We start from the raw sequence: 15,256 nt of genomic DNA on the forward strand, positions 1-15,256 counted from the left end.
TTTTATGAACACTATAGTCTATCAAGAAATACTTTATATACACGTTACCTACAGTCTCATGATTAAATGTTATTTATTTTATTATAATATCTCAATTTTGCTCCATGATATCATGATTTGTTGAGAATGAGGGGGTCATTCAGACCCGGTCGTTAGCGCCGATGCGCTCGGACCGGGTCGATGGCCCCCCCACAGAGCATGCGCACGACGGCGCCGTCGTGCGCATGCGTGAGACCCGCTACGACCGACAGTGCCGGTCGTAGCGGGTCTCGATCCAAAGGGTGCGAGCTGTCGATGTTGATTGACAGCTCGCCCCGTTTGGAAGGCGTGCCGGGGGGGGTGGCAGCCCAAACGGAGGCGTTCCCATGGGAACGCCTACCGTTTGGGGGAAGCCCCACTGACACTAGTGATGTCAGTGGAGAGCTTCCGGCTCAGACAGAGCCAGAAGCTCTCCGGGGCTTACGACAAGGGAGACCCTACCCTCGCGACCATCACCGGAGCGGTCGTTAGAGCTGTGGGTGTTAACCCACAGCCTAACGACCGCAACAGAGGCGGGCGGTCAGGATGCAAGCGGCCGCCCAGTTTCTGAGCGACCGCTTGCATCCTCCGACCGCCTCTGAATGAGGCCCTGAGTCTTTTATTATATTATTAAACAGGTTTAACCTGGACTAAAATCTTTCCACAGATATTAACAAAATATTAACAAACCGGAGGGATGGGAAGCATAAAAAAACCCACATTGCACTTGCAACACCGGGTTGATTAAGTAACATGTTAAAACAACTGAGCGAAACGTATCTGGTGGTTTGTATCAGAGACACGTTATGAGACATTTAATACATATTTTAGCCATTCTGTAAATGTTCAGAGGTCATAAAAAATTTAAACTATCTACAATGACCAGAAGATATCTAAAAACGTTCGATGTGCCGATGTAATTACAGAAGGGTACACAAAAACAAAAAAAAACTTTTTAGGTTTTTCAATAAACTTTTTGCTCTGGACAAAATAAGGACATTCCTGAGAATTGGGCTCTTTCCAGGCTACCTTGTGGATAGTGATGGTATAATGCTGTCGATTTACCAAAGCCACGTTTGGAGTGGACAAGAAGTAGAAGCGTCCACAAATACCTTTTGACAAACCTAAATGAGGCGTCATGTTAATAAATCAGCCATGTGAGCCGCTGGAAAAAAAAAATAGCCGAGTATAAAAACACAATTGTGAGGTTGGGAGCCTGGCTCGCGTCTCAGTGTGGTCGGCACGTTGGCAGAAGACCGTGTGTAATTAGTTAAGTTTAAATCCAATACAATTTTTGTTGGCATGCGGAGAGGGGAAAACCTTGACATGAACTGTAGGGAGTTGGGTACTTGCCTCTCTGGCGAAGCCACCGATCTGCACTTACTTTTATTGATGGGCTCTGCCATTGGTATCCCGATCCGTATGCAGTTACTGGCTTCAGGGCTGTCTGGCTGGGGAAGGTCCTCGCAGTTGGGCAGTTTCAACCTCATTAAAATCATGGGGTTGGATCTGGCAAAGATGTACTCAGCCTGACACAGGACGTTCTCCAAGATCTCACACTCGTCGCGGCACAGGTCTCGCGGTTTGGGAGATGAGGAGGTTTCGGAGCAGTACGGGAAGGCGTAGTGGCAAAGGGATGGGATGGCAAACTGAGAGCACTTATCTGATAGGTGATTGGAGGTGCCGATCATGGTGAAGGCAGCTGAAACGAGCGATAACATCGGATTGAGAAAGATCATATCATAACTGGTGGACAGACAGCTGGTACATTTTTGCACGCATAACTTAACTGTTGTATAATGCAGCAATCAACCATTACTCTTAAAGCACTATACAATTATGGGAAGGGATATAGAGGAAGCAAATCATGACCTGCCAGATATGTCCTAATGCATGATGGAATCCGATCCCTAACCCCCCCCACTGCTATCGGCGCCCGGCGTCCCTTCGATCAGGATGCCGGGCTCCCAGCGTATGTCTAATGACAGGCATCGGCATATCGATGCCTGTCTTTAGAACCTTGCCGGGATATGACAGTCGGGAAGCCCGACTGCATACCTGCATGATAACTACTATTTCTTCTCTGAGGCTTGTAATACACGACTAATATCCAGCGATCAGAAGGAGCATGTCTTCATTTGGGTGTTGTTTAGCTGGATTTGTGGGGCTGGCCTAGTTTTAGACAGTGGGGGAGATTTGCTAAGGGCCTGATTCAGAGCCGCTCGTAAGCGGCCGCTCGTTCGTTCCGAGCGATGTTTGCCCAACTGCGCATGCGTACGGATCGTAATACGCATGCGCGAACCAGTCAGTGCGGCCGAAAATCGTTTGTTCGCTAAATAGCGAATGCCTGCTATTTTGAGTGACAGGAGGAGGCGTATGTGGGTGGTAACAGGGGAAGGTGCTTGAAAACGGGGAGTGGAGATCCGATCGCAGGCGTGCTTAAAGGTCAAAACGGGCGTTTTATGGGTGTGCATAATTAATACAGCAGCGTCATTGACCACGTCACTGGGTTATTTTATAGTCAGAACTGCTCGCATGATTGCGGTAGGAAAAACCAACCACAAGAATAGCGAGCAGTTCATACGCTGGTCGATGTACTCGATTAATCTAATAAATAGCGGACATGACGTAGGATGCGAGCGGCCAGGGGGCGTAGTTTCCAAAAAAATGACCGCAAGTTTTGTTCGCTCGTTCAGACATAGAGGCGTGAACAGACCGCAAAGAGCGAACGGTTCATTTGAATAGCCACCCCTTTTTTCAGAACGAACGACCGCAAATAGCATCCGGCTCTGAATCAGGCCCTAAGTCTTGAAGAGTGATAAAGGGGAGATAGAAAAAGTACCAACCAATCAGCTCCTAAATGCCATTTTTTCAAACACACTGTAAACCACACTTGCCGACATCCTGGCTACCCCCTCTGGGAGGGAGCAAGCAGATCAGCTTAGCAGGGGGGCGGGATCAGCAAAGAGGGGCGTGGCTTGGCAAATGACAAGTAAATTAAGGGTGGGGCTTGGGGGCGTGGTCATTTTGGCCTCGCCCCGCTACACAATGCCAATATTTCCGGCATTGTGAAGCAGGGGGGCGGAGTCATGATGACGTGATTCAGCGTGGATTTGAGGGGCCAGGAGGATTGCCTACTTTTCCAGGGCGCCGGGAGCGGCACACGATTTTCGGGAGTCTCCCGGGCCAAATCGGGAGAGTATGCTGTGAACTGACAGTTAGGAACTGATTGGTTGGTACTTTATCCCTCTCTTTATCACTCTCCAAGGCTTTAGTGCATCTCCCCCAGTTTTATCATTGAGAATGTTGGAACGTATGTAAATAGAGACACTGCCACATAACTCTAATGGGCCGCTGCTCTAACGGAACCTTTGAGTGGGCACAGACAGGGCAACTAAACTGGCGCTCTCCTCATTTCTTACACAAACCAACATAAAAAGTTGTATTAATGCGATGCACATTATACACTACAATTACTGATATATGCATTTGTGTGTCTCTGACTGTACAGCACTGCGTAGTATCTTGGCACTCTGTATGTAAAAGATAGTAATGGTAGTGTAAGTTTCTATACCATAATAGGTACAAGCCATACCTGCCAACTCTCCCTGATTGTCAGGGAGACTCCCTGACATAGTAACAATCTCTCTGACTCCCTGACATAGTAACAATCTCTCTGACCCCCTGACATAGTAACAATCTCTCTGACTCCCCGACATAGTAAAAATCTCTCTGACTCCCCGACATAGTAACAATCTCTCTGACTCCCCGACATAGTAACAATCTCTCTGACTCCCTGACATAGTAACAATCTCTCTGACTCCCTGACATAGTAACAATCTCTCTGACTCCCTGACATAGTAACAATCTCTCTGACCCCCTGACATAGTAACAATCTCTCTGACCCACTGACATAGTAACAATCTCTCTGACCCCCTGACATAGTAACAATCTCTCTGACCCCCTGACATAGTAACAATCTCTCTGACCTCCTGACATAGTAACACTCTCTGACTCCCTGACATAGTAACAATCTCTCTGACTCCCTGACATTGTAACCATCTCTCTGACTCCCTGACATAGTAACAATCTCTCTGACTCCCTGACATAGTAACAATCTCTCTGACCCCCTGACATAGTAACAATCTCTCTGACCCCCTGACATAGTAACAATCTCTCTGACCCCCTGACATAGTAACAATCTCTCTGACTCCCAGACATAGTAACAATCTCTCTGACTCCCCGACATAGTAACAATCTCTCTGACCCCCCGACATAGTAACAATCTCTCTGACCCCCCGACATAGTAACAATCTCTCTGACCCCCCGCCATAGTAACAATTTCTCTGACCCCCCGCCATAGTAACAATCTCTCTGACCCCCTGACATAGTAACAATCTCTCTGACCCCCTGACATAGTAACAATCTCTCTGACCCCCTGACATAGTAACAATCTCTCTGACTCCCAGACATAGTAACAATCTCTCTGACTCCCTGACATAGTAACAATCTCTCTGACTCCCTGAAGAGCCTAGGAATCTCCCTGTTTGCACTAAGCAGGTATATACAGATATATACATTCAAATGGGATCATTAGTATCATTTCCCTGCATTGGGTATAAGGCACAATGATCCCTATGGCTACAGGCATTTTCTGAAAAGTATCAGTGTGTTTTCATCAACAAATAGATCTTACTAACTGCTTTGGGGCTCATTTACACTTGGCTGTAAATCAATTTTGTAACACGCCTCTCCGATGTAGCAGTACACGCCCATCACATGTATGACACGCCCCTCAGATGTAGCAATACACGCCCACTTTACCACCGCGCTCATAGGTGTTGCTTTCACAATCTCCCTGATTTGCTTTATCACAAGTAGGCAAGTATGGTACAAGCTGATGGTGTAGCCAAATGAAAAGTGCCTTCTTTCTGTTACTACTAGCCCTTGAATACGAGACAGGACTGGATATTTAAATGCATTACTTGATATATCCTGTTTATTTCAAATAATAATTATATTTAATGTGATTTGAATGCTTTAACTCCAGCTCATCTTGCGTAGCAGTATTCCTGGTGGTGTGTTTGTTTGTTATTCTTTTTTTTATATAAATCTTTATTTTGAGCGGTCAGGCATAATATAAATAAACACAAAAACAAGGGGTAACAAAAGCCCAATACAAGCCAAATTAGGAGAACATCTTATTTTTAAAAAAAGAAGATTGTAATGAACAGTGAATGCGACATGGTACTCCAATAATTAACTTCTATATAAAGGCTTGTTCATTAACATTGTCACACAGTGGTTTAACCACAACCAATCAGATATTAGCTTTCATCAACCGAGCAAAAGTCGGATGAATGAAAGCAAATGTCTGATTGATTACAGTCGGTTATATCATATTTCCAACCATATTTACAGCTACCATACAGCATTCAATTGCAAATGTGCATTAGATTTCCATTCCCAGTATTTCTTACATATACTCGGTACTGTTCCCTGAGTGGAGTACAATCTTACACTGGTTCCTTACAGCTCTGATACGGGATGTAGTCAGGAAGCCGACGGTCTAAATCCCGACCGCCGGCTTCCCGACTTTCTAATCCCGGTGTGGTACTAATGACATGCGTCGAAATCCCGATACCTGTCATCAGTCCTACGCCGGAAGCCTGACACCCGGCATACCGATCAAAGGGAAACCAGCCGCGTGGGGGGGGGGGGGGGGGAGAGTTAGGTTAGAGGGCTCCCGGGGGGGGGGGGGGGCTTAGGGTTAGGCACCCCCCGGGGAGGTTAGGGTTAGTCTAGAGGAAGGGGGGGTTAGGCACTCCCGGGGGCAGGTTAGGGTTAGTCTAGGGGAAGGGGGGGTTATGGTTAGGCACCCCCGGGAGACTTAGGGTTAGGCTGTGGGGAAAGGGAGGGGTTAGGTTTAGGCACTTAGACGGGGGTTAGGGTTAGGCTCCCCAGGGGGGAGGTTAGGGTTAGGCACCCCCGGGAGACTTAGGGTTAGGCTGTGGGGAAAGGGGGGGTTAGGTTTAGGCACTTAGAGGGGGGTTAGGGTTAGGCACTTGGGGGGGAGGCTAGGGTTAGGCATTCCTAAGAGAGGGTTAGGGGGTAGAATAGGGTTAGTTAATACTTACATTTTGACGTTCGGGATCTTCAACCCTGCCGGGCTTCTGCTGTTGGGATTTCAACCGCCGGCCGCACTACACCCCTCTCATAAATGGGACACCAGCAAACATGGATGTCAATATAGATTGCAGACAATAAACTATGCAGATTTCCCGTTTATGTACAGTACCTGTAATCTGGTTCTCTATCTCTCCCTGCATGTGTAGAGACTCCATGTAGATGGTGCGGTTCCCAATAAAGCGAGCACAGGCTATTCCTCTGTATGGCTGGCAATAGCCATCTTCCTCAAACTCGTCCCTGATTTTAGAAAATACAAAATAAAAATTATGTGAGTCAGCCAACAGAGGGCGCCATAAAACAGTACATTGAAATCGAGTGAGACAATTCAGTGTGAGGTCTTGTTCCACACGAGTCCTAAACAGTATGCCTACAATCACAAGGCTCTACAATTTAGTGATTTCTCATATATATATACATATATATATATATATATATATATATATGTATTTCAAAGAGACGTTATCTCAACCATTTTATATATATATAAAATGGTTGTGAGATAACGTCTCTTTGGAATTTGCATAAAGCATCTAGTCCAGCAGCTCTCACCTAGGGGTCTATTTACTAAGCAGTGTTAGGAGACAGAGTGAAAAGTGATAAGGTGCCAGCCAATCAATTCCCAACTGTCATTTTTCAAACACAGCCTGTGAGATGACAGTTGGGAGCTGATTGGCTGGCACCTTATCACTTTCTTATCACTTTTCACTCTGTCTCCTAACACTGCTTAGTAAATAGACCCTCTAATATCCTAAAGCACTGTCTATATCCCACTCCAACACAATTAATTTATTAGCAGTTTTTTAATATAGCCCAGGCATATTCCGCAGCGCTTAGAAGAGAATGTTGAGTCATTCACATGAATGCTTAGAACAGTGGATCTTACAATCTATGGGCTTGATTTAGACCCGGTCGCTAGATGCGTACGCTCGCACTGAGCGTATGCAAATTCGGCTAAGTGACGGCAAGGCGTGCAATCACACGGCAAGGAATAAGCACACCCACTATGTCTGGCCGTGCGATCGCTCTGTGCATGCAGACGCCCACCAGCCTGTCTTAAGACGCCCACTTGTGCACGTCATCTCCAAGGAGTGTATGCAACCATCGGTACATCGGGTACCATCGGAAGCGAACGCAGCGCTTGAGGTTGACCATACCCTGCTGCAAGCACTGCGAGCACTTCAGTGTAAAAATCAGCCAGGTGACGTGTACTATGACGCTGCCTCTCAATTATGCACACCTCTGGAACAGCGTTGAGACGCTCAGGCACGCCTGCGTTCGCATCTCCACTCCCCCATTTTTAATGGGCAGCCCCTGTCACCACCCACAAACGGCTTCTCCTGTCACTCACTCTGCTGGGCAGTCTATGCGCAACAAGCGGTCACTTCCCGAACTCTAGCACTGCTTCACGGACACGCATTGTGATGCATAGGCATGCGCAGATTTCAAACAAATGCTAGCTACGAGCGAACGCATCCTAGCGACCGCGTCTGAATCATGTCCTATGTTCCATACAACACGTACACATACACACTATGAATTATTTTTTTGGGTCAGGAGCTAATTAACCTTCAAGTATGATTTTATATTGTGAAAGGAAACCAGAGTACCCAGAGGAATCCCACGCACACATAATGAGAACGTACAAACCCCACACAGATAGGACCTAGGTGGGAATCAAACCAAAGACCTTTGAGACAGCAAGCTAATCATTGTGCCACTGCTATAGCAGACCAAGGGGCATATTTATTACAGAGCACAAAAAGCCTAGGGCCAGTTAAAATGGTTGTATTATGCTGTACACCAAGGAGTCGGAATACATACGAATTACCGCCGGACTTGTTCAAATCCCGACAGCGGCAGACCGACACGGCTGAAAATCCCGATTGTCCCCAGGTAAGTGTCAACTAACCTAACCCTCCTTAGGGGTGCCTAATCCTAACCTTCCCCCCAGTGCCTAATCCTAATCCCCCCTCTAAGTGCCTAACCCCCCCTTCCCCGCCGCCTAAACCTAAGTCCCCCGGGGGGGGGGTGCCTAACCCTAAGTCTCCCCCGGGGTGCCTAACCCTAACCTTCCCTCCCCCTAGCCTAACCCTAACCTCCCGGGGGGTTGCCTAGCTCTAAGTCCCTCCCGGGTGCCCTAAACCTAAAACCGCGGCTGTCCGAAGCGGCGCCCAGCATCACTTCGATCGGGATGCCGTGCGCCGGTCTCCCGGGGTTGGTAAAATGACTAGCGTCTACAATTAGTAAACTGACACCCAAGTGGTACAGGGGCCATATTCTACTTTGGCGGCTTATGCAGGTGTCACATAAGCGTGTCAGGGGGGAAATGATATAATCCGTTTATTGTAGTACTGTGAATTGGGTGGATGTCATTGGAACAAGCACCTGCTCATTTCTGCATGTCAGTGTACACCCGCCGTGACATGTACATCGGAGCATGGCTGCTATTTTATCCAATTCACTTCTCTTAAATATGAACTTTTAAAGCCTTGGAAATAAGTACCAATAGGACGGGTTCCAAAATACGGCATAAGGGAAACTATATGGTGCACTGGGGGCCTGATTCAGGTTGGTTCGCAAGGCTGCGTTCGCACGCAGCCGGCCGATGTTTGCTTTCTGCGCATGCGTATGCATCCTAGTGAGCGAGCGCAAACCGGCCGCTGATCGCAGTAAGCACGCAGTCCCATTACACAGTGATTGATAGGAAGTGACCGTTTGGGGGTGGAGTGGGGGGGGGGGGATCGGGCGAACGCAGGTGTGCCAGTGCGTTCGAACTAGGGGTGAGCGGGTTCGGTTTTACTCAGTTTTACCCGGATCTTTTTATTGGCTATCGCCGAACATGTGTTTTGGATAGCGAATAAAATCGAGCCAAATTTGCGGTAAAGTGGCGATAAGAACCGAGTAAAACCGAACCCGCTCACCCCTAGTTTGAACGCCGTTACAGGGGCGTGCATAATTAAGCCCCTGCGATTGTATGCGTAGACAGAGATCTAGTTGGCGACAGGAAGTTTAGCAGTTTGCCTGGCAGGTCATGGTCAACCACAACTGTGCGTATGGGTTCGATGTTACCGATGTTTATGCTGACTTGCGGATGCACGTCATGGGAAGTGGGCGGCTTTATACAGCGATGGGCGTCTTGGTATAGTGCTGTGGTTGCCGCGCGATTGCATTCATTAGCATATTTTCGCAGCGAGCGGGTGCGTGTGAACGCAGCCTTGCGGACCAACCTGAATCAGGCCTTGCGTCTAAATTAAGAAAACAAATAAGGACACACAGCTCCAGGGACAATTCCGTGGAATCACTGATTTCTTCCTTCCTCATAGGACAATTATGTGTGTAAAGCAAATTCACCTGTCAGTTTGTGGGTGTTTATGTCCCTTACACCCATCCCTGCACTTATAGCGTCCAAACATTGAGACGTAGATAATCTATAACATCCCGTGATTCTAGTTGTTGCAAAATATCGGCTTTTGGCTGGCAGGACATGCATGCACTTGTAGTACCACAACAGCTGGAGACCCACCTTACATTTACTTTAAAACCATCGCTCATCTTACAGCAAGTCTCCGTAATCACTAAGAAAAGGTTGTGCGCTGGCTGACATGTTAACGCATCTGTACTGTAACTGCGTCCTGAGCAGTGCAGGTAACCACATCTAATAGTGATACAGAGCACACTAGCACAAAGGCCCGTCTACCTCCAACTCCACTGATATTCACAAATAAGGCATAAAAGAGGGACATTCAGGAGATGCCAGATACATCCCGAGCGCCCCAACGTATTACATTGTCTGTTGGCTCTCCTGAGAGTGAAACGCATGAGTGTGACGCACAAGTCTGAGGGTGCTTTGTGATGTGAGTACTTGGGGTGGGGGGTTATTTACTCGTTCTAGCCAAAGACTGTAGCTCCAGCAAGGCTCTGCAAAGGTTTGGCTGGAGTCCACACATAGACGGTAAGAATAATGTCAGATATTTCAGATTGTTAGTATTGGGCAAATGTACAAGAGAAGCATTAGTGTGTGTATGTGTATGTGGTGGGGTGCACAGTGTATATGTCTGTGTGAGGCGGCTATGCAATTACAACACTGAGCGGTATATACTGTATATATATAGTGTGATAGAAGCACTGGAGAAGTTAGGGATGGCGTGTATATGTGTCCAAGATTTTTGTCATTCGTGTTTTAAACCCCCAAGAAAAGTCTGTTTTGCCAAACAGATTTGAGTATCGGCTTTTGGTAAAAGCCGGATTATGGGTCCTAGGGGTATGGATGTGAGAGAGAAGGGAGGGCTCCATCCACAGGGCCGTTTCAGGTGTTAGGCCTTTCAGCCTGAGAAGCAGGCTGATTAGGGATTACAAAAAAATAGGGAGAGGGGGTTGTGGGAGGAGATTCTGCACAGGAAGACAATATGTTTAAACGAGTATGTAGTTATCAGTATGGAATTAACCAACCACAATATATGTTATGGGGAATAAATATTCCCGTGCAAGTTAAATTTTGTTGGTGGTGCGCCCAATAGTCAGGAAATACCAAAGTAGAAAAAATCCTGCACGGGCAGGCTAAAGAAGACTATTGCGTGGGGCACTCTTTAAATTACAATGAATATGGTAAATTAATTAATTAAAATGTCAATTTATTAATAATACTCTTAAAATAATAGTGCATAAGGCACAAGAAGAATGAAGTAGTGTGTCGACCTATTGTCTGTCTAACATCAGGGGGTATATTTACTAAAGGTCGATTTTAATCAGTTTTGATCGATTTAAAATCGATCAAAATCGATGTTGTGTTTCTGGGGCTATATCACATATTTACTAATACTTAAAAAAATAAATAAAAAAAATTGTCTGTTAGTAAATGTGTGATTTTGCCCCAGGCACACAACATCGATGTTGCTCGATTTTCATCCATTTTAAATCGTTCAAAATCGACCTTTAGTAAATATACCCCCCTGGTGTCTACCTAGATATTGTCTATCTAATTACTGTCTATCTCTTACATCACACCTATTACAGAAAGCTTTATAAAGTGCAATATTCCAGCTCGTAAAGGAGCAGACATCTGCCAGAAAGTCATGTATTATTACACTGCAGAAACAAACACAAATCTACAGTACTATCAATGGACAAGAACACCTACTGCTATATTTACTAAAGTGCGGGTTTTTAGAAGTGGAAATGTTGCCCATAGCAACCAATCAGATTCTACTTATCATTTATCTAGCACCTTCTAGGAAATAGTAGCTAGAATCTGATTGGTTGTTATGGGCAATATCTCAACTTTTAATAATCCACACTTCAGTAAATCCACTCCGTATAGATTGGGATCAGAGCTGAATGTATGGGGCCTCCATGTCACCTATCTGCTATTACGCCCACTAAACATTTATAGTTTTATTCCTGCATTTTCATATGGCGGCTCTTGCGGCCTGATTACCATCTGTGATTAGGGATGCCAAATCCCGGCAATCATTTTTACTACAAATGGCTAATTATTTGTAAGACAGAGCTTGCAAACCTCCATGTTACAGGAGTAAGAGCCAGAACATCTGATTTAAATTCTCTGTAAGTTCTATAACCGCCCCGTTTACTAAGCTGTGCTGAGAGCCAACCAGACTCAAGAGATCCAATCTTTTCCCTGGTATTAATACGATTGGTCATCGATCAGCCTCCGACATGGACTAGCTCGGGTCACATCATTTCAAAGCGGCAGACTGAGATTCCCCATAGATGCTGCAGGCAAATACCGCAAATTGCCCTTCAAATAAATGTCGTAACCATGGCCGCCAGGTTGTTCACTTGCAGGGTCATACCGCGCATGACGCTAGGTTTTAATCTTGTTTCATGCGACACAAGTGTACAGGTATAAGATACCGTATATTCTGACCTCCCAGTCTGCTCCTGTCCTCCCATCGCTTCCCAATCACAGTGTGTTTCTGAGTTTTCAACGGGTAATTTCAGGCATAAAATCTATTATTTTAAGGACTTTCATCAGTTACTCCAACAGTAACAAGTATTGGAATCCCAGCACCAGGATCCTGAACGCCACCATCCCCTGCAGGATTACTCTTAAGGGGAGAGTTAGGGGGTTAGTGTTTGGCACTAGGGGGAGGGTTAGGGTTAAACTGCAGGGGGGGTGAGGGTTAGGCGGAGGGGAGGGAGGAGAGGGGGTAGGGTTAGGCTGCAGGAGGGTTAGGAAACTTTCCTTCAAGGTGTCGGGATTCTGACTGTCGGTATTCTGACCGCCGGGATCCCATACCGAACCCGTAGGAGCTGCAGTGAACACAGGGCCTGATTCAGACCCGCTCGCGAGCGCTGCAAGCAGGTCGATGTCTCCCCACTGCGCATGTGCGAGCCCCAGCGAGCGGCGGCAGCTCCGTCGCTCACTACAAGACGGGGCAGCTGTTGATGTTGATCGACAGCTCGCCCCGTTTTGTAGGCGGGGTGGCTGCACAAACGCCTGCCATTTGCGGGCGGCCCTACTGACATCACACGTGATGTCAGTAGTGGACTTCCTGCGCAAGCCCGAGCAGGAAGTCCACTTGGGCTTGCGGGAGCCGAGCCCCTCCCGCAGGGTCTTGACGCAAGCCCGATGGTTGCGATAATTGCGACCATCGCCAGGCCGCTCGCACTAGCTGTGGGTGGTCACCCACAGCTTTGCGAGCGGCCTGGAGGTCGAAAAAAAAAAATGCCCTGATTCAGAGCGAGCGCTCACAAACAGCGAGCGCCTCTGAATTAGGCCCTCAGTCAGGTGGACTGCACATAAGCAAAATACAGTAACCCCCACACACAGACATACATGTTGCTAGGCAATCACACATACATACATGTTGCCACACAGCAACACGGACGCTAATTAAAAAAAAAATTCAGTGTACAAAGAAAAAGGAAAAACAGGCACGTATACAGCTTCAACTAATATAGCACAAACCAATCATTATACATCACATGTAAAGCAAACATTATACGTACAGTAGAAAAACAGCAGAAAGAAAAGCTATATAAGGTGAGATAATACTAGCCACTGGCACACGTACAGACTGCTGGCATAACTCAGCGAATGATGTCACCGTGCAGGATGTACACACTCACAGTGATGAGGTCATGTGCTTAATTAGTCTAGCTGAAAAACATAGCAAAACAAATTACTAACCCTCCTCACATGCAGGAATTAAAGTAACTCTTTCATTAATGCAGAACCAATCTGCCTGGACGCAAATCCATCTTACATAGCGCTGCACTCTGCACCCTGCAGTCTCATCTCTATGTAACCTCACCGCTGTACCACAGAGCCACTTCTGTGAGCCACGTCTATGGCTGATCAGACTGTCCTAGTCATACACCGTGCTACCATAATGTCAGAGACTTCCTGCCTTCTCCTCCAATCTGGGGCATTTTCAGACTATGGGCCTGATCCAGCAAGGATCGCAACTGTGATTACGCACGGTATCGGCCGATTGTTGCGTTCTGTGCATGCGTATGCATCGCAGTGCGCGTGCGCGAACCAGCCGCTGCGATCGGGACTGCCCACCGCAGTGACTACGCAGACCCATCACAGGAAGTACCGTTTGTGGGAGGTGACGGGGGGGGTGGGGGGGGGCGGCGAAACGCAGGCGTGCCAGTGCGTTTGGACGCCGTTGCAGGAGCGTGCATGAATTATCCACTGCGAAGCCATACGCAGCTTGGGCTTTCACTGCGTGCAACGAGGTTAGCAATTCCTGAGTAAGGTCAGAGCTTGTGCAAGTGTGCGTGAGGCTGCGATGGTACTGTTACCGATGGTTTCACAGTCTTGCTAAGGATTAGGGATGTGTGTAAGGGAAAGTGGGCGACCTCATGTTGTGCTGCGACGGCATAGCGATCGCAGTGGATTAGCATATCATCGCAGTGAGACTTCATGCGTAATCGCAGCCGCCATCGCAGTTGTGATCCATAGTGAATAAGGCCCTCTGGTAGCATGTGATGAGCTGCTGATATACCGCTGGGTGAAGGGAGCTACAATGATAACTAAGGTAATATAACAGAATGGGCTGATTTAGGGTTGGACGTAAATCTATTTGCGCCGTTTGTTGCAAATCGCATGTACACATCTCGCAACCATGGGTCAGATTCAGAGACGGACGCAATGCCGAAGTTTACACATTTTGAGAGATTATCCATGATGTGCACAGGTGCGTGGGTCGCACTGCGCACTGTTACAAGTTGCGTTTTCGTTGTCGCTCGCAGTGAGTATTATTTATAAAGTGATTGACAAGCAGGGACCGTTGTGGGCAGGAACGGGGAGGCGGCGTCTCAAAGCAGGCGTGTCGCGACCATTTTTGGGGCATGTCTCAGGCTGCGATCGCTGTATGCCGTGAAAATGGGTTTCGCGCCCATTCTGTGCAACCAAGGGGTTTATTCAGAAGTCCAGTAATTGAATGATCTATGACCGAGCTGCGTTATTGTACACAATCGCTTGGATTTGCGAAGTTGCAGGTGGGCGTCTCAATGCAAGTCCCGGCGGGTGCGACATTAGCGTATTATCACACAGCCGCTGCGTACAAATTTGTAACTGCAGTGGCGTTAGCATACATCTCTGAATCTGGCCCTATATCGGAGACTAGCTGGTATGCCCGGCATTGCCCGGGTTGAAGACTCCTGAAGGACACCGGAAGCCTTTATATGTTTACATTGTCCATTCCTATTACCCCATTCCATTCATCCTGAAAAGGACCCCACTGTTTGCTAACAATGGCGTAACTACCATGGGCCAATCCAGTCAGGGCCTCCGAGGGGGGCCCGGTTGTCAGCTGTGTTTTTGGTGCCGGCCCGCCAGCTGATTATAGCTGGCGCACCGGCTGGCAGACACGGAGAGACAGCGCCGCAGGTTGCAAGGTAATCAGAGCTCGCGGACCATCAGCAAATCAACAGTGGCGGCTCTTGATTGGCTGCCGGTCTGCAAGCTGTTTAGCTCGTGACCGGTGCTAAATTCAAATGGCGCCGGTGCTGTCTCCATGTCCGCCACTGCCTGCCGGTGTGCCTGCTGTAATTAGCTGGTGGCACGACACCAAATTCA

General features: G+C 47.5%; 1 protein-coding gene across 3 annotated transcripts in view; it reads right to left on the reverse strand.

The window, feature by feature from the left end:
* ROR1 (ROR family WNT receptor 1) overlaps positions 1-15,256 on the reverse strand; it is a 328,168-nt gene that overhangs the window by 18,515 nt on the left and 294,397 nt on the right. For all 3 annotated transcript variants that reach the window (XM_088447813.1, XM_088447812.1, XM_088447814.1), the window contains 2 exons: positions 6,317-6,444; positions 1,403-1,720 (listed from right to left, as the gene is read on the reverse strand). In XM_088447813.1, the coding sequence (XP_088303939.1) occupies positions 1,403-1,720; positions 6,317-6,444 (446 nt within the window). The remainder of the gene's footprint in view (positions 1-1,402; positions 1,721-6,316; positions 6,445-15,256) is intronic.

Source organism: Taudactylus pleione, unplaced genomic scaffold (assembly GCF_031769625.1).
Source record: "Taudactylus pleione unplaced genomic scaffold, aTauple2 ptg000442l, whole genome shotgun sequence".
Taxonomy (NCBI): domain Eukaryota; kingdom Metazoa; phylum Chordata; class Amphibia; order Anura; family Myobatrachidae; genus Taudactylus; species Taudactylus pleione.